Here is a 24,896-nt window from a genome sequence, read left to right on the forward strand (position 1 = left end):
GATTTTGGATTGTGCGGATGGCTCAAAAATGAAGTTTATCAAGACAAAATAAATACGCGAGACGAGTTAATCGTTTTTACAAACTTCAACCTATCCTAAAGCCTGGCATATAAGTAAAGTCATTCCAATATTAAAAAAAGTGCCAGGAATGAAGTAATAAATTATCGACGTCTTAGAACTCTGTATCTAAATTATTTGAAATTGTATTGTTTGATAGACTATATGATGAAGTAAAATATACTATATCGGAAAATCAACATGGTTTTTTACCAAAAAAGATGACATTGACTAACCTAATAACATTTTGCCAATGTGTACATAATGCCTTCAATAACAAAAAGCAAGTTGATGTAATTTATACTGATATGGAGAAGACTTTTGACAGAGTGAAACATAGTCACATAGTAAAATCTCTCTATAAAAGTAATGTTACAAATATTTTAATAAAATTAATAATTTCTTATTTAACCGATAGGCAGCAATATGTTGAAGTCGGGGGTGCAAAGTCTAATATCTATACTAGTACCTCTGGGGTTCCCCCAGGATCCAATTTGGGACCCTTTTTGTTTTTAATATGCTATAAATGCCATATTGTATGCTATAGGTCTTATGTTTTGCTGATGACTTTAAAATTTATATGGAAATTAGTACACTAGAGGATTGTCATGTTTTGCAAAGAAATTTACAAGTGTTGTAGACTGGTGTAACTTAAATGATTTTAGTTTTAACGAAAAAAAGTGTTGTTCTATGTCTCTAACTCTTAATAAAAATATGTTTAAATATGCGTATAGCATTAATGGTACACTAGTCCAAGACCGTAAGCATGAGAAAGACTTGGGTATTATTGTGGACTGTAATTTGACTTTTACAGATGACATTGTTGAGTTTGTAAATAAAGCACATAGAACAATGGGATTTATCGTCAGGTCTACCAAGGGTTTTAGTGTTGAGTGTTGTCATTATATATTTGTAGCATTATATGGTCACCACAATATGAGGTGTGAACTAAAACTATAAAACGTGTACAACGTAAATTTCTGAAATACATGTTTTTCAAAAAGTATGGATATTATTCAAGTCAGGGCTATAACCATTTATTGTTATTGCAGGAATTTAATAGGCTCTCCCTGGAAAATAGACACCAAAAAATTTGCCTTGTATATATGTATAAAATCTTAACAAATAAAATTAACTCTCCAGAAATACTTTCAATGCTTCCATTTTTTGTCAATGCTGGGAACACTAGACAAAGAAAGACTTTCAATTTGGATTTTTCAAGGACAAATATTTTTAAAAGCTTACCAATATATAAAATGTGCAATTCTTTTAATATTCATGCTAGTGACTTGGACATAGATTTGATAAGCTTAAAAAGTTTTACTAGAATTATAAATGATAGGTTGTATGCTTCTCAGATACAGGATTTAAATAGTTTATAACGTTAGTTCCTGTGCTAGTAGGTATTTAGATAATTTTCTAAGAGCTATGTAGAATTTTGTATTGTTTGCTTAGTGCTTTTAATTATTTTGAATTTATTAGCTATAGGTAATTTCGGTATCTGTAATTGGCTATTTGGCTGTTGATGCTGTAATAATAAATAAATAAATAAATTAAGATTATGCATTGTGCTGTCCGCATTAAGGAATGTCATGGTGCACTCCAAAGAACTACACGTGAAGTTATTCCTAGAGTTGAGTTTGTTGAAGTTTGCGATGGGATTTTTGAACAATTCCGCTGAACTATTAACAGCAAGTTTTGATTGAGATTAGGATACATGTTTATATGAACTTTTTTATTCAGAATTCTGGATACTACAACATACCACTATTCCTCCCGAAACACCCTGTATAATACACGATAATACATTTCATAATAATAACTCCTAATTATCGAGGAACAACATGTCGCTTTCTTAAAGCACTATTGATTCCAACTTGTTAGCTTACTCAGAATATGAATGTAATGGTTGACAAACTGGAGATAGATTTTAATAAGTCATTTGAGGACATTGATCATGATAATGTTGGTCATAATTTATTGTCAATAGTTCACATTACGTTCCGTATAAATGGGACACCAGTCCTCCACTTTTCAAGTAACCTCGGGTACACCTCAAGGATCACAATTAGCACCACTACTTTTTGTGATTTATTTGATCGATTTTATATATATATTTTTTTCATTTACGAAACAACGGCGAAAATTACGGCTTTGAAATTATTTCAACCTACCTTAAGCAAGATCAATTATTTTATCTTGAAATTCGGCGCTCTGACACTGACGTATGTTTAAATTAATTAATAATTAACATCATAGTTTCGCCCCATTTATTGTCATATATAGATTTTCACATTCCCTAACGCAACTTTAGTAATTCTTAATTATTTTCCCGTGATTAGAATCAATATAGTTAAGAATTTATCATACAAAATTATCATATATCTTTCTTATTCCAACTCCACTTTTAGCAGTAAAGATTTATTTTGTACTTTCCATATTTAAGAAAGGTGTTAATATTATCTAATGACTTTATCTGTTTTATTGGTTTACATGACATTTTTTAATTTAGCTATACTCTATAAATTGTTGCTTGTGGCTGTTGTGGTCTAGACTAATCTAAAAGTACCATTATAAAGATAGGGATAAAGTGACAATAAAAATGTGACATTATATAAGGAAATTTGAAAAGTTTAAAAACAAATCTTCGTAAGTTTTGAACCATTTTCGAATCCCTTGCAGTTACCGGAATCCCAACGATGATCCTTGAATTTGTAATAGTCTGTACATATATTTGGCTAATTCTTTGATTTTCCAGATATACATGAACATATACATGAACGTTTTTATAAGAAATGTAAATAACTAGAATTTATTCTTGTAAAAATAGAATACGAATGAAAACAATTTTCTCCAAAAAATAGTTCCAAAAACATTAAATATTTTTTTCGGTTATTCTGAACCTAACTGAACCAATTTGTTTTGTAGTCCTATAAAATATAAAATTTTCTATACTTTGAAAAAGACATACACCATTTTCACAACTTGACCTAGGTATAATGTGGGTCAACTCTTAAACCTATTAAATGAAACAAACAATTTCCAACTTAAAAATAGAAAATATATGTATTTTCTTAGCATGAGAACGGGAGCGACTAATTAATATACGGCAGGAAGGTAATTATACATAAAAAATAATACTATTGTTTCGAAAGTGTTCCCACATTCAGCGGGCCTCAAATTGCTATCCTTAAAATGCGAGATTTCATTTTAATTTAACGTGGGAACGGAACTGAATTATGATCGTGCGAAAAATCTTCGACTTCCTTATGGTGCACTTTGAACTGTTGTACATTCAAGAAAGGCCATTCATATAAAACGGATGTTTTGATTTTTAAGTTATTTGACTTGAAGAGTTTTTAACAATTTCTCAGCAGTAAAGTTTATTTCGAACAACGTGCTTTTACGAATGTAAGTTAAAAGATTAATTTGAATTGCCTAGTAGTGGATCTTCCAAAGAAAAATAAGGGTTTCATTTTCTAGGAACAAAATTTAGTACTGAAAAAATGTACAAATTAGGTCATATTCTAAATTTAGACGTTATAATTTTTTTCTTACAAAAATGTAACGTATCAAAATAATTGGCAGAACACATTTTTGCAAAGCAAAAGCTGACTATCTCAAAAATTGCTTCAAAATATTACGCTTTAAGAGAGGTAATGGTAAAAAGTATATCGTTCTCAGAAAGTAAAGTCCAAGACCGCGATGCTTAAAAATATTAAGCACTGTTTAGTGTCCGACAATGTGATTGCCTAGAATTCCCGCCTATGCGTTAAGGTTTAAAGGACGCTGGGTATGTACACGGATTAAATAAGGGTTACTGTCGCTTCAGTACCTGCAGTTGTGACGGTTTACTTCTCAATTTAAGCAAAACATCGCTTTGCCAGAAAAGAAAATAATGACAAGTCATTGGTCACAGGTTGTTCAATTTTTCCGAAATATTTTCACAAAACTCTACTCTGCGATCAAAGTCATCTTCGTTCATTTCGTCAACCAACTGATATGATATTTAATGAATAATATTTTTGATCGTCTGATTGTTTGATTATCAGATTTTTATTTAAATGTTTGAAATAAATTTTATTGATTAATTTTAAGGGAAAGTGGTTGTTAGAAGCAATTTGTTTTATAGTATTTAATCCATTTTTTTATCCAATCCCCCTTTTGGGGTACGATTTCATACCAAATCAAAAACATATTTAATTCGTATATCGATACTAGCTTTCAAACTAAACATACATTAAGATCTTTTGTTATCAACTGTAAGGACAAAATCCCGTCAGAACAAAAATGAGGAGTCTATTAGATGGGGTGCTCGAGTGAGAATTGCAATGCATTTTACATTAGACAGACCGGTAGAAGGTTTTCTACACGTATCAATAAACATTGTAGAGAGATTGAGAAGAGCAAGAACCGAAATATTTGTCCTACAAGCATTAAATCTAACTTTGCAAGAAATGTTTATACTAACAACCAGTTTTAATCCAGCTACTAACTTAAAGCTTTTACATTTCTGCCGGAAAAGTAATAAACTTGATCTGTTGGAAATACTCGAAATAAATAAAGCTACACAAAACAACCACCATTACTGCGGTAATGATCAAGTAAATCATTCTTGTACTTACTTTTTTAACTCACTGTGTCTTAACTCTTCATAGTCTTAATACATCGTTCTTACGCTTTACAATTTTTTTTTATTAGTACTTATCCGTTGTTTTCCTTCTTCACAACGTACGAATCATTATGTTAACCGCACCGTCTAAATGTTCTCTTAATTTTTAATAACTAAATGTTTAATAAATAAGTGGAGAAAGACTGCAGGATTTTCATTTTACCTTAACCTACGACTCCACTGCAAGTATGGACTATTTATTCACAACTGATATTTGTATGGTCGAAGCTTATGTGATGTTAAAATTCGACGAACGCTGCTTCGGGATACGTCTGAAACTGTAGCTGTTTCTCTGAGGGAGTTAGTTGGACATAGCAACAAGGCCAACGACTGCGGCTTTAGCCTTTTCATTTCGTACAAGTCGTACTCTTTCACGTTTTTTGTTGGCAACTGATCCGGTTTCTGTAAATTTTCTCCACAATTCTAACATTCTTTTATGAGTCAAAGAATGTTCAGGATGAATTTCATTAAAACTTGCAGCTTAGCTGTCGCGCTATTATTGTTTCTAAGGTAAAAAACAAGAATTTCGATTCTTTCTTGTGACGTAAACGTCGTTTTGGAAATTGTTAAAAAACTTTGTGTTTAGGACTTCAATGTACGAAATGTAATCTACCAAACGTATAAATGATTGATAGGTACTAAAAAAAACGGTATTTAACATTCTTTTTTGTTATTTTTGTTATTGTTTGTAAAGAAATGATCTGAATAAATTTTACCTGAATAATAAATTCTATTTTAGCTAATTTTTTTAATTTTTGTAAATTAAGGTATCAGTTAGCATTCGGTCGTCTTTTTATATACAATTTGTAAGAAGGAATTTTTTTAATTTGACAAGCAATGAATGGAGCAAATAATTTTACAAGGAATGACAGTAGACGCTTTAAACTTCGGGTCCGAACTTTTTTCTTATTGGGAGGATAGGCAGTTATTTGAGGTGGATAGTTTTAGTTGGGTCACCCCAACTTTCTTGCTAAAGCAGAAAACATAAGGAGAAATAATAATGCAAGAACTGTGGAGCAGTTCTAGTGTGGAGACTCTATATAGGCAAAACTAAATGTCCCTTGAACATCGAAAATTGATTAGATAGGTTAGGTTTACTGTAAGTGGTCGATTTACAGCGACTAACTGGTTTATTGCGGCTCATACCTATTTAGGTTGTGGAGTGAATTCTTTTAACATTTTTGTGAGGTTCTAATATGATATACTTAGTATATATCATATTATTATAATAATTCAGAATGAAAGACTCTCGTAAACGACCAACACTGGAGAAAGAGACAGTTCATAGCAACCTACATATCGCCAAACACATCCAAACATTCAGAAGTCTTCAGCCAACAAATTGTAAACATCCCAACATTACGAAGAGGTTCCTGTAAAATATAGCGAAGTATATTCAGAGTTGACGTGAATATACAGACCACTGCCCACACCTAGAATATATTAGGCTTGAATAGAATAGAATTAGAATAGCTTGACAATGTTTGATGCGTCAAGATAGTTGCTAACCGAAAAAACGTTGTTTACCTTGGAAAATAAAAATCCGACAGTCAGCTGCAAACATTTAAATAACAAATTTCCAAAAAAACTTATAATAAGGGAACTGCGAAAACGATTTCCATTCAAACTCCAGCTTCCCGAATTTTCGTGATTAAGACGTTAGTGACAGAAGATCATGATTAAGTAGGATATATCATTGAATTCTGCATGAACCACGTGCTTTATTTTTTTATCCAGTTCATAAATAAACATGTGATAACTTTTCAAATATGAATTGACGGATAAATCTTACCTTTTTATAGGGGGATCCTAAAAATGGACTTGGACTTTCTGATGTAAGCATGAGTAAATATAGTTTTATTATTTGTTTGAATTTACTAATTTTATTTATCTTATACAGTTCTTAAAATCATATCAATAGAAGCTCAAAAGTCAAAGGATTGATTGCTGAATAAAAGGAAATAAAACACAGTCTTAAAATCGCTAACAATTTTATTGCCTGCTATTTACATTGTAAAATATAGTGATGTAAACGTTATATACAGGATATATAAATAGGGACGTCTAAAAATAGAGATTCTTACATTACCACAACAAGTTTCAAATAAATATAAAATTTGTTCTCACGATCTACCATAAAATACTGACAGAATCTCGCCTTTTAATTTATAAAATATAATAATTAAAATATCTACGGACTTTAAGTGTACACCTCGTAGTTAGCAGCCCCAACGCCAATCAGCGGTTGCGGTTTCAGTAATTTGCAACGTGGCAGTGCTACAGAGGATATTCGAAAAGTCATTTTAATTAAAACTATTTAATTCGTATGCTCCTCTGTTTATTCATGTTGGTTAACATTAGGGATATGTAGGAGGTGAGCAAATCATCCATTTTGTACCCTAGAGAGGTTTCGCACAACAGTTTTGATCCTCTAACCAAATTGCCAATGGTCATGTGGAAGTAGGTGTTGCCGGAGGACCAGTTAGATATTCTGGTAAATGGATTTGTAACCAATATGTCCTGTAAATTACATTAATTACAGCTGTATATTTAACATCAGATTACAACATTATTATTGCATTTATGTCTGTTTTACAATATCATTACTGTTGATTAGAAAGCAAAATTTTAATAACAGTTATTAACTTTGTAGAATTAATACGCCGTAATGAATAGAGTTCCCACGAGGTAAATCGTTTCCTGTTTTTTAAATTATAATCAGAACATTATATAACGCGGCTAATTATTATTAAAAAAACAACTTACCTTCGTCTGCGGATGAATCAAACTGACTCCGTGCTTATTAATGGCGATAAGCAACATTTCGGGATAATTCGGATCAGTGGTTTGTTTAACTTCGAAAAATGCAGATCCAAAAGTGGGCCACCGGTAAACCACTTTTAAAAAGCTGATTTTTGCGTCGTCCGGGGACATTCCTGCATCCTGATTGTACGCTGCCACGATCGCACGTTTCCAGTCGTTTCCTGATTGGATTTTTACTAGGTCCGCTGGGATTAGTTCCCGTAACATTTGTCTAAAAAACACCCCAACAATTTTAAAGAACATAATTACACCCGTTAATTCTGTTGTAATAGCTATCTTAAGAATGGGTAAAAGATATGGAATTAAATAGTGGTACTATTCTTTTGGCAAGAGAATTTTCTCCAATATCATTAAAGCGTTGAATTACCAACAAATTGAATACCTAACTGAGGGTCTATTTAAATAGCATTTTTAGTATTTAAGACATTTATTATACAGGGTGTCCGAAAAATGGACGTCCAAACGAAAGAGGCGATTGCAATCAAAACAATTATATACAGGGTGTTACAAAATTCGGTGCACATATTTTCAGAGCGTATTATTGGAGTCAAAATAAGATCCAAAATTATTGTTTTCTGCATTTTTTCGAATCAATTAATTTTATTTGGCAAAAATTAAAGCAGTCACGGCCCACTTCGTTTTTTTCTTATTTGGTAGTTTAATTGGGCTTAATAATGCTCCTCTTTCGTTTACCAGCGATTTTCCCAAAAACCGTTTTTTTTTTTCTTTTGGGTAAACTTGGTTTGTAAACTTGGTTGGGTAAGCTTTCCCTGAATCTGGGTTTACACCATTTTTGAGACGGAAAATACCAAAAGCATTAAAAAAACCCAAAAAAAGCCGACTGAGTATTTTAAATAATCGATTTTCTTTAAGCAATTTGCGCGAGGTGTAGCTCTGAGAGGGAGCATTTTAGGACATGTTTATATGAAAAAAAGGACTTATTTTGATTCCAACAATACGCTCTTAAATTGTTTGCACTGAATTTTGTCACACCCTGTATATTATTATCCGTACAAAATTTATAGCAAGAATATCATAATTTATTTGTTTGTTAATTGGCACGAGTGTGGCCCTAAAGAGTGCACCACTTCATAAATATGATTTGGATTCGTAATTGATTCTTTCAGTAGTAAGAAAAACATTTTTGCTCAATATGCTTCATTTTATCATAAAATTATTTGCGTTTCAAGTGACGCCGGCAGAAATAAATTTGCTATAAAAAGTTAACAACTATTAGAAAAGATTATTTATTTAATGAAGATTTTTATATAAAGAAATACTTTCAAGTAAGTGATACAAGTCTTTTTTCATTTACATTTTATTAAGCTAATCGTTTCTAGACAAAATCAGTTACCCTACAACTAATTCTAAATACCATAAAAAAGAAATTTTATTGATGCAGTTTAATAGCACATTTATTGTGATATTTCACAATAAAGGTGCGTATTTTCAATGGCCTTTCAATATTCTAAGATATGAACCACCTGCCCTAATACACAAGGAAGGCTCTTTCATCGTTGGTAATAACATTGGCCGCTTCTGTTATTTTTCTTCGCAGTTCTAGTTTAGTTTGGCTTTCATTGATGAAAATAGTTCTTTGAATTATCCCCATAGGAAAAAGTCTATGTGGTTCAGGTCAGTAGAGCGCGGCGCCCATTGGATGGTTCCTCCCTATCAAGTCCATCAATTATTAAAAGTAGTATCGAGATGTTGCCTTATGATTCAGGCAGAGAAATTGAGGGTTTTGTCTATTACAATGCAGTATTTCCCGACAAAACTAAATTCTTTTTTCATAGTCAGTGGCCAGCAGTGCTTGTACACATTGGAAATGATAAGCATATAACAGACTCCTTTGTAAAATTCGATGAATAGTAGATTTGGAAAGTCCCGAACCGCTTGATATGCGACGAACGCTTGTTATTCGATTCTCTGTTGTAATATTTACAATATCTTCTTTATTGTTATCATTCCTAGGCCTTCCTACTTTCCGCGGCTCACCAGGAATGTTGCCTTCCAAGTAACACTGATGAACATTTATGAATATTGCCCACATATTCGCGAGAAGTATAAGCCGTTTGTGAAGGTTTACTTGTAATAGTAGCAAAGGACTGAACAAACACCAAAAAGAGAAACAACCTAAAGTGTAAGAAATTTGACAGAAGGTAAAACTACTTTTAACAAAACATGAAGCAACTCACTATCCACGCGACGAAACATGGTTGGTTTTAAAAATTATTTGAAAAACCATCTTTATTTTTCTTAATGTCAAATGTTTGACCATAATAGGTCAATCATATTATCATATCATAATCTGTATTAAATAAGGTAACTTTTTCTAAAAAATGTTAATTTTTCGTACATGTGCTTCAAAGCAGCATCAATTCAAACGCAAAAATTTGTATGTAAGACTTAAACACATTGAACATTATATTACACAAGATTACAAATATTTTTGTAAGTAGTGAAAACAGCAATTATGCATGCAATTAATACTTATAAAAAGGTACACTCTTCAAGCCAACATTCGTAACAAATACAAAGCAAATACGTGAGGGCATTCTTTCTATAATTTTAAACACAAAACCAGTAGTAAATTTTTAAACCATCAACAACTGGATAATAATACATATGGTTGTTTTGGTTGCAACTGAGTTTCTCTATCTCCTCCTTTCGTTTGGACATCTACTTTTGGGACACCCTTTATAAGAGAATATTAAATTCAAATATTCTACAATTATTATATCAATGAACGTAATAGAACATCCTCTAAACCTGCTATAAGGGTTCTATAAAGAGTTTTTTTGTATTCTTACGGTATCGCCTGCAGCTCCTGTTTACTTTCCCCAAACCGAACCCGATAAATGAGGGCGGCCAACTTAACTGCCTCCTCTTTGCTGCACTTATGATAACCCCGGATTAGTTTTGGTAACTCCTGATGGAAATGGAATATCAAGTCGGCATTCCTGTCTTTACCCGGCACGGTGTTTGTCCATAGTTTTTTCATGAAGAACACTTGATAGGAAAATTGCGGAGTAACACCATCGCGGCTGGGGCGCGCTTTTCTGATCCAATCGGTCAAATGACGTACGAAGTCGAAGAAAAAGTCACCTTCGGGTACGGAAATGACCTAAATAAATTTAATTTTACAACACATCAAAGTGGAAAAAAAAATTAGAGCATACCTTATCAGCAATTTTCACGAATAAACTGAACCCTTCACTAGAGCGCAAGCTTAACCTCTGACTGATATTCTGGCAAAAGTCTTTGGCTCTTGTGCTTGAGTCAACCTCAAAGGCCTCATCCGTATCATCTGGAAAATAGACTTTATGGAAGATCTGGGTGGTTTTGTGTTGGATGGCCTCCACCTCCACTTGGTGCGGTGGGTATTTTCTTTGCCCATTTCTCAAGGTTTTTTGGAGCCGCTGAAGGGAATCTTGGGAGATCGGGTGACGTCTGCTTCGGAGAAAAGCTGTCAACTCCTTTAAAAGGCTTTGGGAGCATGTGAATAATCCTAAAAAGTTGTTTTTATTAAGAAGTGACTTTCAAAGCTTTATAGGAAACCAGCAATGAATGTTTCGGTAATCCTTCATTTAAGGTTAGGTTAGTTTTTATTTAATTTTTAATAAATAATAAAAAGAATATTCTGCAAGTCAGGAGTAGAACAAATAAGGATACTACTTGCCGATATTGTGGGTGCTTATTGGCCTCTTTAGGACAAAGCAACCAGAAAGAAAAAACCAACAATAGAAAAAAATATATAAGATATCACATATTTGAGATCTACTCGGTACGCGCTTTCGGAAAACGCTTGTTAATGGATTAGAAGTTTGTACCTGTTGCTAGCCACATAAGTTCCCATCCTCGCTCTTCAGAAATCCGATTCCTATTATCGGTCAACTGCTTCATGATCTGGCAATAAATCTCGTCCCGTAAAATTTCATGCTTCAACGGGCCATCGAATATATGATCGGTGTATTCGTTACCAAGTCTCGGTCGTTTGCTTGGCAAATCGCCCATGTATTTTAAGATGGCGCTGAAAGCGAAGCATGCTTCTTCAGCCAGTTCTTCTTTCGTCAGCAGTTTCTTTAGCAAGGGTTGTTTAATAGGGTCTCTTGAATGCTTCCAAAGTTCATCAGTGACCGTTCTTCTTCCACCACTTAAAGTGAGTGCTTTCGATACGGTTCTTTTCAATGGCGGTCGGAAATGGTCTATGGCATACTCTATTAATGTGTGAGGTCGATCTTTGGTTTCTACGCCGTTTAGTGAGTGATGACTGAGGCGTCTCTGGTGATCATGGACACCTAAATGAAACTCATAAGAAAACAGGAAAAAAAGCCATTCCGTTGTATTACCTTCGACAGAAAACAATTGTAAAATATCAGCTGGAGGTTTGCTCATGCAAGGTAACACGTAAACGGTTTCGGCAGGAAAATCGCCCTTTTCTTGCGTGCGCTCACATCTAAAAACGAAGCAAGACATATACATGCATGCAGAAGCCTTAAAAAAACGCCTGCTACATACCTGCCGACGCACCAACCGGAATTAAGGACTGTTTCTCCCGTGCTGTCTTCTTCTAAGATGATCAAATCGCCTTTTTGGAAGGTGAGAAAACTGGAACCTTCGCCGGGCGCTTTGTAGTCCTGTAGAGCTATGACGTATTTTGAACGTTTTTTCAGACCCTCTGTAAATAGATTATTTATATCAGAATTGAAAGATTATAGTGCATCGGATGATTAATTCATGTTCAATACAGAGTTTTCTATACATCTTTATTATTTATGAAATAAGGGGTATTTAAGAGAGCGAACATATATCGTTCGTGGCTTAGCGGGCGTTGATGTTTCGAACTTTGAAACATTTTCCTGGAATATAATATTTAAAATGGTATAGATGGTATATCTAAAACTTTTTTAAATATACCATCAACGATTATTGCAACACGTGATCTTGGGTTAACGATATTGGCAATGAGACCAGTTTTGGATACAGAAATGTTTTTGTTAATTTTATTAAAAGCAAAACATTTACTATTCTTAAAATTAGCTTTATGAAATGAGTGGAATATATTTAAAAAGGTTTTAGTAAAGGAAAGAGCCAGTCATAAATGTTTCTTGTAAGTACCTAAACAACTTTCTTAGTTAAAGATAGTTTTTATCCACATGTTTCAAGAAGCACCAAATCGGAAGTACTTAAGCGAATCAACATCAAGATTTTTATTGATAATATATACATATTACTCGATATAATCGGATATAAATTAGTAGGCTAAATCAAATCTTTAACTAAACTTAAAAACATAATTATGAGTTACGAACTTATAATAGTGGTAAAACTTGACATATTCAGTAAACATTCAATTTGCTGATTCACATAATTCCCTAAATTCAAATTCAAATATGCTTTATTGTTTTCAACAAAAAAAAATTTATAAACAAAGCCTTATTGTGTCTAATAAAATAAAATAATACTAAAATTAAAAAAGCCACAATATACAAAAGTCATACATTAAATATGCACATATATACTAAATACTATTCTTTTAACATTAGCATTTCTCCACTAGTTAGCTACATTATGAGTGTCCTTGAAATATTCAAGCGCTGAATAGTAAGCCCGAGTACATAAGAATTTTTTTAATAGTAATTTAAATTGTTTAGGTGATCTTGCCTCCCTAATGCTTCTCGGCAAATGGTTAAAAATTTATATATCTTTATAAAAAACTGATCTATTGACTAAAGCAGATGTTGGCATAGGAAGACGTAAATTACCATGTTGGCGAGTAACATATTTCAGATTTTGGGTGACAAACTTATGTTGATTTAGGAAAATCAGGCATGCTACTTCCTGTATGTAGAAACAGTAGATAGTAAGACTCTTTCATAAAGCATGGCCGACAAGATTCTGTAGGTGATATCCCGCATATATATATCACAGCACGTTTCTGAAGAAGAAACAAAATTTGCAGAATGTAGTTACTAGCGCTCCCCCAAAAGCGGATGCCATGCTTGAGGTGGCATCTGCTTTTGGGAAAAGTATACTGTCCTTTCAATTTCTCCTCCAATCTTTTGACAAGCCACTCTAGCAGCAAAACAGCCGGCAGAAACTCGATTGTTGAGGGACAGTAAATATTTCCCAATTTTAAGATCCTTGTCAATAACTAGACCCAGAAATTTATTGACACAGTACTGCTGGACGGGACAGTTGGTAACAAGAATGTTATCAAGGCTATGGTTATTTGTGAAATATAATAGCTTAGTCTTCGGTAGATTCAAAGATAGTAAATTTGCCCTAAACCACTCAAATATAAATTTAAGATCAATCATTATGGCTCTCCGTAGGGAGTCGATATCAAAAGCATGCCAGAGAATGGTCGTGTCATCCGCAAACAATGTAATTTTTTTCTGGATACAGAGTTGGGTAAGGTCATTTATATATAGGAGAAATAGTATTGATCCCAATATAGACCCCTGAGAGACAGTTTTATATTTAAAAAACTTAGACCCCACACACACTCGTTGACAGCGACCTTTTAGATATGAAAAAAACTAGGTTGCCATAACGCTCCTGAAGCCATAGTGGAAGAGCATCCGCAGAAGAATCTCGTGACTGACGCAGTCGAAAGCTTTCGATAAGTCACAAAACGCGGCAGCAGAAATTCCTCCACTGTTGATCTGACAGTAAAAATCGTTTAAAAGATTGTACATTGCATCTTAAGTGCTTTTATTGAAAGCCAAACTGGGAAGCACTAAGACTATTTGAATAAGTTTGAATCCTCCAAATAGGACTCCTTAGTACCCAAGTGTACTTTGGCCTCCTTGTAGACCTAGTAGTGGACTGTATATTTTTTAACCGTTACCAAACACCGTGAAATAAAACACTCCCGGTGAATTGTTTAACACAGTTTATTAACCCTTAAACTCGTATTAAACAATCACACTGCAAACAGAAACTTATGAAACTAAAAATTTAACAAAAAACATTTAGATTTAGCCACATGCAATTTTTTTAGAGCCTGAGTGCAATTACATGTTCTTACTATCGGCGAGTCAACAGACAGACTGACTATTTTTTAATAATACATCTTTTATTTTGGCGGTCTGCAGGCGGGGTGGCGCACGGATGAAGATGAGATACGGATCGGCAAGCTTCAAACGACGCGGTTTTTTTAATACGAACTACGCAGTGAGTAAACATGCCAACTTTGTTGATTCCAAGAACACTGAATTCAAAAAAATGAAATAGGTAAAATTAATTGGCGCTCTAACACTATTCTTGGATTCTAAAAAAGACAGCACATGACTGCTAACCACCTTGTTAATGATTTTTGAAACCGTGGACAAGAGCGAATGTGTCTAAAGTTTGATGGTTTATCAAGAAGTCTTATGAACTGGGATAACCTTAGTGGATTTTAAGCAAGGCGGAAAAGTTCCCACAACCCATGATGCATTAATAGCTTCAACGAGGACATTTAAAGTTGTATCTGGCATATTAAGAAATATTTTAGCAGCTTGAAATATTCGCATACATTTGAACATCTATAGGATGCTTGTTAGGTTCCTCGTAAACATTTCATTTTGGTGTATGTTTAAGAAATATACTCTGAATCCTTCCTAAAATTTTATATACACCATTTTTGGGACGGAAATGTCAAAAGCATCCAAAACAATGGGAACTTTTCAGAAAAAAGCAAGTTTTCAGAAAACGCACTAGTCACGGTTCCAAATAATCAATTTTCTTCAAAAGACATTTGCGGGTGTACCTCTGAGGCTGTGCATTTTAGGACCCATGTTTATAAGAAAAAAAGTCTTATTTTGACTCCAAAAATACGCTCTTAAAATATTTACACAAAACTTTGTAACCCTGTATGTGAATGGTTTAAGGTGATAAATATTAAGGCCTTTCTTTAGTTTCGTTGATATTCCATCGTGCCCTGAGGCACTGTTATTTTTTAGGGTATTTAAATGTTTTATTATGGACATTATGATTTTGGATAGTTTAATATTGTTATTTTCCTGTTTTTTATATTTCATATATTGTTTTTTGCTATTTCATATATTCTCTTTAAATTCTTTTTATAGTTATCATTTTTTTCTCTTATAATATAAATTTTTTGCCTGATTAATAACTTTTTTTAAATATTGCGGTTGGTTTCATATTCTATTTCATTTTCCTCGGTGAAATGACGAGTTTATCTCGTTTTATTGGTGTAATAATTAAGTTTGATATTCTAAGTTTAATTTTTTTGTACTGTACGTAATATAATAGTTTAAAATTTTATAATATATAAGTCTGAAATTTTGCCAAAAAAGAAAACTGAGTTATTCACAGCAATAACATCATTCCAAGTTGGTTCAAATAAATAATTTAGTTTTGCAATATTAACGTTTATTTTGAGTATATATTTTTTTGTTAGTTGGAAAAGTTCAGCATTATTCGAGATTGGTCTGTAATGTTGTAACTAGCTATTATATAAGAATCTGGCAGAAATTACTAATTTTTAGATTATTCTTAACAAAGGAGTTATATCTAAACAGCCTCCAAATTCCAATCTAGTTATTGCATTTAGTTATTTAATGAGTCATTATTTAATTATTTTAGTTATTATATTTTTGTATAAGTTTATTATTATGATTATTCTTTCTTAGACCAGGACCATCTTGCAATATGAAAATGCTTTGCAATAAGTTTAAATTTTATTTATTTTTCGTCATTAAATGGAAAATTGTATTATTAAAGAAAATCATATATGACGATTTTTGTTGCTTCGTTAGTGCACATTTGAATATTATTATCCTTTACAGACGACTAACAATATAGAAAATTAACGTGATTTTAATTTACATGATACTTACTGCAATTCAATCAATACTAATCCCCATCAGAGCCGTAGGAATAAATATTATAATATTATAGTGCAAGTGGGTTATAATGAATACCATTATCGTTGATTGAAAAGGGAAAAGATGCGCAAATACTGTATAAAATTTCGTGACCGCGGCAGCCAGCCGTTCTTTGCTTTATCTAGCAATTTAGAAGCTAAGAGGTGGCGCCCCCATACGTAGGAATGATGAAACTCGCTTGGCAGCATTGGTATAAAAAATTACGAGACATAATATCGCAGAGAAATGGGAGTTTTCGCATTGCGCTATTTCTGTTTGAGGACATATTGGCATATTCCATAGTATAAATTTGGGAGAAAATATTGAAAGGTTTAGTTTCGTATTTTGTTTTTTTTTTCTAATTTTTAAGTATAAAATCTAATAAGTAATATAAGTAATATAATTTTGCTTATTTTTAAAAGTACAGTATATTATAGAGTTTGTCTACATTTCGGCAGAACCAGAGGCTGTTATTTTTTATACAAGGTGCAAAAATATACATATGGTAAAGTGTTTTAAGCTTTTGGGCCTACGGCTTATAAATTAAAAAAAAATACCTTGAAAAAAAATTAACCTTAAAAACATATACAGGGTGTTCCGTTGATTATGTTACAAACTTCTATGGCAGATAGAAAACGTCAAAAGAAAAACAAAAGTTCATATAAACATAAGTCCGGAAAAGCTTCCTCAGTGAGCTAGATCTCTTTGAAAATAACCTTTAAAAACTAGTTTTTTTTTTAATAGCTCTGGAACTACTTTAGCTACCGCAACCAATTTTGGGAATTAAATTATTGTTAGTACGTTTAATCTTTTAAACCTACTAAATAAAAAAATATTTACCAGGGGCTTCAGAATCAGGGGAGTATTTGGTAAATTTGGGCCCATTTCTTTAAGACTTTAATTTCTGCCCGTTTGGGTATTAGATTATGATGTTCCTATGCTTTTTACATAAAAAAGGTGCTCTTAGTAAAAGTCGGTAAATGATAAATATCACCGTTTTTGTGAAAATTGACGAAAAGCAAGTTATGAGATCCAAAAATGAATTATCTATTATTATTAATAAACAATTAAAAAAAAATCTGGCGTAAATATAAAATAAATGTTTAAAAAAAGTTAAGGTAGCCACTTTATTAAATTGGTACTCAAATTAATTAACTGTCACTTTAATTACCTTGAGGCATAAAATGTTTAAATGATTTTAAGTGTACCAAAAAATCAACAAATTAACAATTTTAGAAACCTAAACAAATTTTATTAAAAATTGGTATTACAAAAATAAACTTAAAATATTAATTGCTCAAAATGCCGGCCGCCTCGATCGATACATTTATTGCATCTACGCACCATATTAAGGTTGACGTGGTTAAAAATATCAGGCGTGGTTTGGATTACTTCAGCAGCTGCGGAAATTCTGGCCGCCAGGGCTTCTTCTGACTCGACTGGAGTTTCATATACGAAACTTTTCATATGCCCCCAAAGAAAAAAATCTAAGGGTGTTAAATCTGGTGAGCGCGCTGGCCAGGTGACAGGGCCTCCGCGGCCAATCCAGTGCCTTCCAAAATTTTCATTTATAAACTCGCGGACAATAAGTGAAAAATGAGCTGGCGCTCCATCGTGTTGTAGCCATAAGTTCTGTCGTATATTTAGGGGCAGATCATCTAAAAGTTCTGGCAGTACATTTCTTAAAAAAAATAAATAAATATTTCGTTAAACGAGGAGGCAACATAATTGAACCAATTAAGCGTTCTCCAACAATGCCGGCCCACAAATGACCGAAAACTTGTGTTGATAGCTGCTAAAATGAATACCATGGGTATTCATCTCGCCTCTTCAATCAACGCCATTATGCTATCGACTAGTAAGGGTTGTAAGTGGCGTAATTATCGAACGGATTTATCCAATTTTTAAGTGTTTTCGGATTCTAAATGAATAATATGTATATTATGTGCCTTAGGTAATCAAATCCACCGCTAATTTGTTACTAGAATCTGTAGCAATATTGCGCGAAAATGATGCCACTTCAAAATATAAAAAATCAGAACTGATAATCCGTTAAATTTACCGTACACGAGTGAGTTTATATTATGTATACCAATATTTTTAGGAATTATTTTACTCACCCAAAAAGTACACAACCAAATCCCTGATATCCTCGGCATTGGGACTCTGAAACGTAAACTCCTCTCCCCTCACCGTACTCAAACTGAAAGTCTGCGTGAACACTTTATTAGTTTTCTGACTAGAAACCATTGTAATCTCGGGAAAAGACAATTCCAAAAGCACCTGCTCCTGATCATCGACTACGTACACCCCTGTCCAGTTGACCGCAATAATAACATCGTTCTTCGGCAAGTTCGGCCCGGAATTTCTGTACGCTTCGTAGAACCGCGAAAATAACAAGGGCCACTTAAACTTGGCATAACTGACTACATCCTCTTTCACCCTTAACGTGTTTACTTTTTCTTTGATGTAGTAGCTCTTCTTGTATGCCTGGACCACCAAGGCCGCCCATCGATCTACAGCTTTTTCTATTCCGGTTAAACAATAGTCCGGGATGTAATTGGGCAGTAGAGTTAACAATCGTTCTACGTTCATATCTGTGTTGTATTCGATGTAGTATTGTTGAGCTGCTATCATTGCTAAGTCTTCTTCTTTGTCACATCTGTAAATAAATGTATATTCAGTAGGAGTAATGGAAGAGTCATACATATATATGTGAAGGATGTTACATAAACAGGGACAAGCGTCTCAAGGGCAAATAAGGGGGAAGATTAATTGAGTCAGATTGAAGTTTAAGGAAATTGGGAAGAAAACAAATATAAAACAGCATACTATACATGAATGGACAAATAAAGAGTATAAATCTAATAATACAGTGTATGTTTTCAAAGTAGAGAATTACTTCTACGATATCACGATACGACAACTCTTTTGCCCTATCCATCCATTCGGAAACTCATTATTTAGATGTTCATAAACTTCTCATTTTTAAACTTTTAAAATGTGGTGGAGCCTTATCATGTTCTGACCTTATGTATCATGTTCTAACCTTATTCTATTCACCCCATATTCTGTCTCATATTTAGAAGAATATCTTCTAATAATTGTAGCAGTTTGTGTCGAAGAAACCTCAATAAATTTGACCGGTCAGTGGAGGTGGAAAAAAGTCGGATCGAATAAGAATGCCATCCATTTACCATGCCAGACCAAACATTAATTTGATAAAAATCTATGTTAAAAATAATATGTTTTTACCGAATGCGGATTTTCTACTGCCCAAACATGATTGTAGTTAAAATTTTGCATTCCATCTCGTGTAAATGTAGCCTCGTCTGTGCACAAAATTAATTTTGTAAAATCTTCATTTCTGCCAAACTGTTCTAAAAGCTACTGTCAAAATACAACTATTCTAGGATGATCTTCAGGTTGTAACGCTTGTACCCCTTGATAATCTTAGGGGTAATACTGTTCTTGCTGTATTGTCTTTTACACTTTACTATGAGAAACTTTAACTTGAGCTGCTATGGCGCTAGTACAGATTGTTGGGTCGTCTTCGACCATTTCTAAAATGTCTTTCCTCAATTGATTTTTTTAAATTTAGTTATAAACAGGCAAAGCCCAATTACAATTCTGTCAAAGTTTTAAATTCACAACAGTTATACATAATATACAGAAATAAAAAAATCATTAAGTAATAATAATTAATAATATCTAACCTAAGTTTACTAAAACTTGACGCAGGCATTTGTTATAAGTTTCAAAAAGGTCAATATCATGATATTGGTTTGCTAATCTCATTGTTCTAGTGAGGAAGTTATTAAGACCATAGTTAGTACGGTGGATTGAGTAATGAAAGCTATCAGTGGCTCTAGTTGTTCTTAGCTGAGAATGAATATTGATTTTTTGGAGTAGCTCTGAAGCTCCAGATTTCCCATGTAGGATATTGTAAAAATTAATAAGATCCCTTCTCTTATGGCGGATAGTGATGGGAGCCATATGTAGCATATCAAGTATATCTGCATCATTGTAAATTTCTTAATTAGTTTAAAAAATGTGTGTTCAACTAGTGGAAGAGCATCAATATGTATAATCAATATATACCCCATAGAAAGGAGACCACACACAGGAGGCATACTTCAGATTAGGATGGACCAGGGCACAGTAGAGTGTTTTCAAAGCGGCAATACTTGTGAAGTCTTGAGTACATCTCCCAACAAAACCAAGCATTCGGAAAGCTTTATTGATAACACTATTTAAGTGATGAGAAAATTGTAAGCTTGTATCGAAAGTGACACCCAAATGCTTAAAAAGAAGAGCTCTTTAAAGGGTATAGCGACCGATCTTGTAGTCGAAATTAATAGTAATTCTAGAACGACAAAAAGTCATTATTTTACGTTTTAGCTGGATTAAGTTCCATAGCTTTTCCTTCACACCAAACTACCAAATTATTTAGATCATATTGTAATTTGTCACAATCATCAGGGGACTCGGTTATACAACTCAATTTCAGATAATCGGCAAGCAACAAAAATAGGCAGCTTGTCAAGCATTCATCTATATCATTGATAAAAATATTAAAAATAAGTGGGCCGAGATGACAGCCTTCAGGCACTCCAGATGGAACCTGAATAGTTTTAGAAAGAAAATTACCAATTTTAACAATTAGTCTACGATCAGATAAATAGCTCTTGAACCAGGATAATAAAAGTTCATCAATATATATATGCAACAAAATATTGTGAGTTACCCTGTCGAATGCCTTGGAGAAATCTGTGTATATTGTATCTACTTGATATCGCTTCTCCAAGGCATCCAACAAAAAGTTCACTTGAGTAAGAAGGTTCAACTCCGTAGATTTGCGTGGTCTAAATCCAAATTGCCGATCAGTTAATAGCGGTTCAAGAAGGGGGGTGATGATGTTACATACTAAGCTTTCAAAAACTTTGGGAACTGCACTTTGAGTATAGTGACAGGCCGGTAGTTGGTAGTACTGGTTTTGTCGCCCGACTTATGAATAGGAATATATATTTTAGGAAACTCTCTTTCCAATAGTCTGGGAACATTCCAGTTCGATGTATTATTGTATTATTATAATTTGTATTATTTCAGGTAAAGCAACTCTTCCAGCGTAGCCTTCTCGTTGTTGTAATATAAACAAGCAAGTAAAGGCACTAGGAGCACTATGGGAAATGTAAAGAATATGAATGACAAACAAAATCAAATTTGAAATGCAGATGCAAAATGAAAGACTGAAGTTGAATGGAGAAAATTAAAAATGCATAATAGGAGGGCGAGTGGAAGGAGTGACGTGAACAGGAAGAGAGAGTGGAGGAAAAAATTGGTAGTTCTAGTATAGAATAAATAAAGAATTCTTTACAATAGTCAAGAGGAAACGTACTAAATCTATTAAAAAAATAATAAGAATTAACAGTAGAATCGGGAAGGACCTATAGCAGCCAGAGTTATAGCCAAGCCGCAAAGGCCATCTTCCCCTAATTTTGTCAAAAAAAATAAATGGAAAGATAGGTAAATTCATGAATAAATAAAAAAAGGAAATTTGGGAAGCAAAAAAGGAGATCATTAGAACAAAAAAAGGAGACGCAGCAGTATGATCTGAAGCTAAACGAAGAAATTAGGTAATTAATATAGTAAGGGAATAGGATAACTACCGGTACCGGGCACGACTATGAATAGTGTGTGGGGATAGTATAGGTAGGAATTATTATGTAAAGAAATATTGGGCTATATGGTCAAATAGAAAAGACCCCATCATTTTCCCTATTTTTCTCATTATTTCTTTCTTCTCTTCAATATTTCTCTTTTTCATTTTGATACCGCTAGGCTAGTTTCTATCATTTTTAGGCTAATATGGTTAATATTTCTTAGTTTATAAAGAACACATGAAATCTTACCTATATTCTCCAAACTTGACTCCCCTAACAACTTGCTGATAAATCAAATTAGTGGCCACCTGATCCTCGGTCGGTTCATGCCAAGGAGCAAAAATCTCCTTCCTAAAGAACAACCTCCAAGGAGCGTTTCGCTCCTGAGCTCCTTGTTCCTTCGCGTACTGTTCGCACTGCGAAATCGCATCCATCACATGATCTCCTCCACTACCCAAAGAGGACACCTTATCAAACAACGCGATATACAAGGAAAATCCAAATTGGTCCTTCAATCCGATCTTGTCGGATAACTGATTGCATAACTCCCTCGCGGTGGTTGCGGAATCGGCCAATAAAGTCTTGGTGTTTCCGTCCATGAATGTGATGGGCAACATGATAGGTTTCTTGGACTTGGTCGCTTGTAATTCGAGCCAGCTGGGCGGTTGGTTCCTGGTGCCATTGTTGAAGGTGCGCTTCAGACGGTCCTCGCAGTAGGGGGCGTAGCCCGGGGGGCCCTCGCGAATAAACGCCCGTAGATAATTGACGAATTTTTCGGAGGGGGCGAAACAACCGACGCAGAGGGACAGTAGGATCCAGCCTGGAAAAGATTGAAAGTGATTTTTTTATTATATTAATGAAAAGAACTATAATGACAGTTTTAATTATCAATTTGACATTTTATCTAAAAATCAGATATAGAGGACAGAATTGGGAGGATTAACGAAGAAACGCAGCAGTGCGTAGATATTTTTGGGCAAAATTACGTCGCAAAGAAATGTCCATTCAAATCTCAAAAAATCCAAGATATGGCGCTCGTAGCGTCAAAGAAAAATATTTTTTAGTTGCCAGCACTATTAACTATAGAAAACGATGAAAGTTTCAGCTTCAACCTTTTACGTAGTACCATTTCTATTGTCGATTAAACTAGCAAATTATATTTGTTTATAACAATGAAGAAAGGCCAGTTGAACGGTGATTAAACATTTTTATTTTAAAGTTGAGATGGTTGCAGTTCGTGGCACACCTGCTTGGGATTGCAACTGTTTAAAATTGGATAAATGTGGCCGTTCATCCACAAAAGATGAACATCCTTCAAGACATCCAGTGGAATTGATTACTCGCTTCAATTTTCTACACTCGCTTTAATTTTGTATGAAAAATTGTCTTTAAAAATGTTGGCAAGATGGATGCCGCGTTTGTTGACAGAGGAGAATAAGCGCAATCCTGTAGTTGAATCTGAGGCTGTTTTGGCGCTCTTCCGTGACAATCCAAACAAACAAGTTTCTTCAGAACTGTGAATCAAACATGGATTTACTACTACATTCCAGAGACGAAGAGACAGTCACCACAATGGATTTTCGGATTTTCCTACATACGGGCTCTGAAGAATGCGAAAACGATGAAATCGGCCGGCAAGGAGATGGTTACATTCTTTTGGAATAGACCCGGCATCATTTTCATTCATCGATTATTTGGGAAAAGAAAGCACGATAGAAGTGTATTATGTGTCGCTATTGCACCCGTTGAGTGAAAAAATAAAAAAAGTGTCGATATTTAAGGAAAAAACAGAAGAGAAAAAAACAGATCAGGCAACACGTGCGAAATTAGCGTCTGGAAGAGAATCAGGTGTTCAATTAAAGAAAGCAATAGAAATAGCAACCTGGAATATCCAAGGCTTATTAGATTATAGCAACCAAGAAAACTACATATAGTAGAAGAAGTTGTAACACAGCACATAGACTCTCGGAGACCCATTGGAAAGGACAAGCCATTTCCGAACGGCGGATAATGTTATATACAGATTGAGATCAATTAACACAGAAAGGAATGGAGTTGCTATTATGGAGACTAAACAATTTTCACAGTATGTCCATCATTATCAACCAATAAACAATAGACTAATCAAAATAACCTTATTTGTATCTCCAAACAAAATACACATTCTCTAAGTTCACATGCCAACCTCAGACGCATCAAACAATGAAGCGGAAGACGTATACTGCTCTATAAGAGATGTAGAAAGAAATATTCCATTTAAAGAACCACTCATAATCTTAGGTAGAGATATAAGGTAGGAGACACAAGAAACGATAACATCCAAAATGTAGGTAAATATGGGTTAGGCACTAGAAACAGCCGAGCATAACGTCTAATAGATTTTGTAACCGAAACAATTTGAACTTTGCTAACATCATGCCCGCCGTTTATCGACGTGGACGAGCCTATATGGATAATACAAGAACAGAATTGACTACATATTGATTAGAAACAGATGGAAGATATGCTTTACAAACGTAAAACCAAGATCAAGAGCATAATGTAGATCCGATCATATATTATTATAGGCTTACTTTAAGTTGAAACTAAAAAGAATCAAGCCGCATCAGACCCACAGATAATTTAGTATTTTAGAGATATAAGACAGTCCTGAGGAAATGTAGAAAGTATTCAGAAATGTCATAAAAACTTCTGTAGAAAAAAACAGAAAGGAGGTTTGGAGAATACTGAATGACAAAGACTGTATGCAGGTGATGCTCAGGATACAAATCACGACGAGTTCACTAGAGAGAGAGAACCCAA

The 24,896-nt window shown here is 33.8% G+C and overlaps 1 protein-coding gene across 1 annotated transcript in view; it reads right to left on the minus strand.

Annotated features, from left to right (window-relative positions):
- Positions 1 to 6,703: 6,703 nt before the first annotated feature.
- The window catches only part of LOC126743537 (myosin-VIIa), a 97,256-nt gene continuing 79,063 nt past the window's right edge, over positions 6,704 to 24,896 (minus strand). The window contains exons 13-21 of the mRNA XM_050450671.1: positions 22,344 to 22,914; positions 18,552 to 19,093; positions 12,074 to 12,233; positions 11,905 to 12,011; positions 11,386 to 11,853; positions 10,735 to 11,063; positions 10,366 to 10,679; positions 7,496 to 7,763; positions 6,704 to 7,249 (exon numbers count right to left, since the gene is read on the minus strand). Of these exons, the coding sequence (XP_050306628.1) occupies positions 7,043 to 7,249; positions 7,496 to 7,763; positions 10,366 to 10,679; positions 10,735 to 11,063; positions 11,386 to 11,853; positions 11,905 to 12,011; positions 12,074 to 12,233; positions 18,552 to 19,093; positions 22,344 to 22,914 (2,966 nt within the window). The 3' untranslated portion in view covers positions 6,704 to 7,042. The remainder of the gene's footprint in view (positions 7,250 to 7,495; positions 7,764 to 10,365; positions 10,680 to 10,734; positions 11,064 to 11,385; positions 11,854 to 11,904; positions 12,012 to 12,073; positions 12,234 to 18,551; positions 19,094 to 22,343; positions 22,915 to 24,896) is intronic.

Source organism: Anthonomus grandis, chromosome 13, assembly GCF_022605725.1.
Source record: "Anthonomus grandis grandis chromosome 13, icAntGran1.3, whole genome shotgun sequence".
NCBI lineage: Eukaryota > Metazoa > Arthropoda > Insecta > Coleoptera > Curculionidae > Anthonomus > Anthonomus grandis.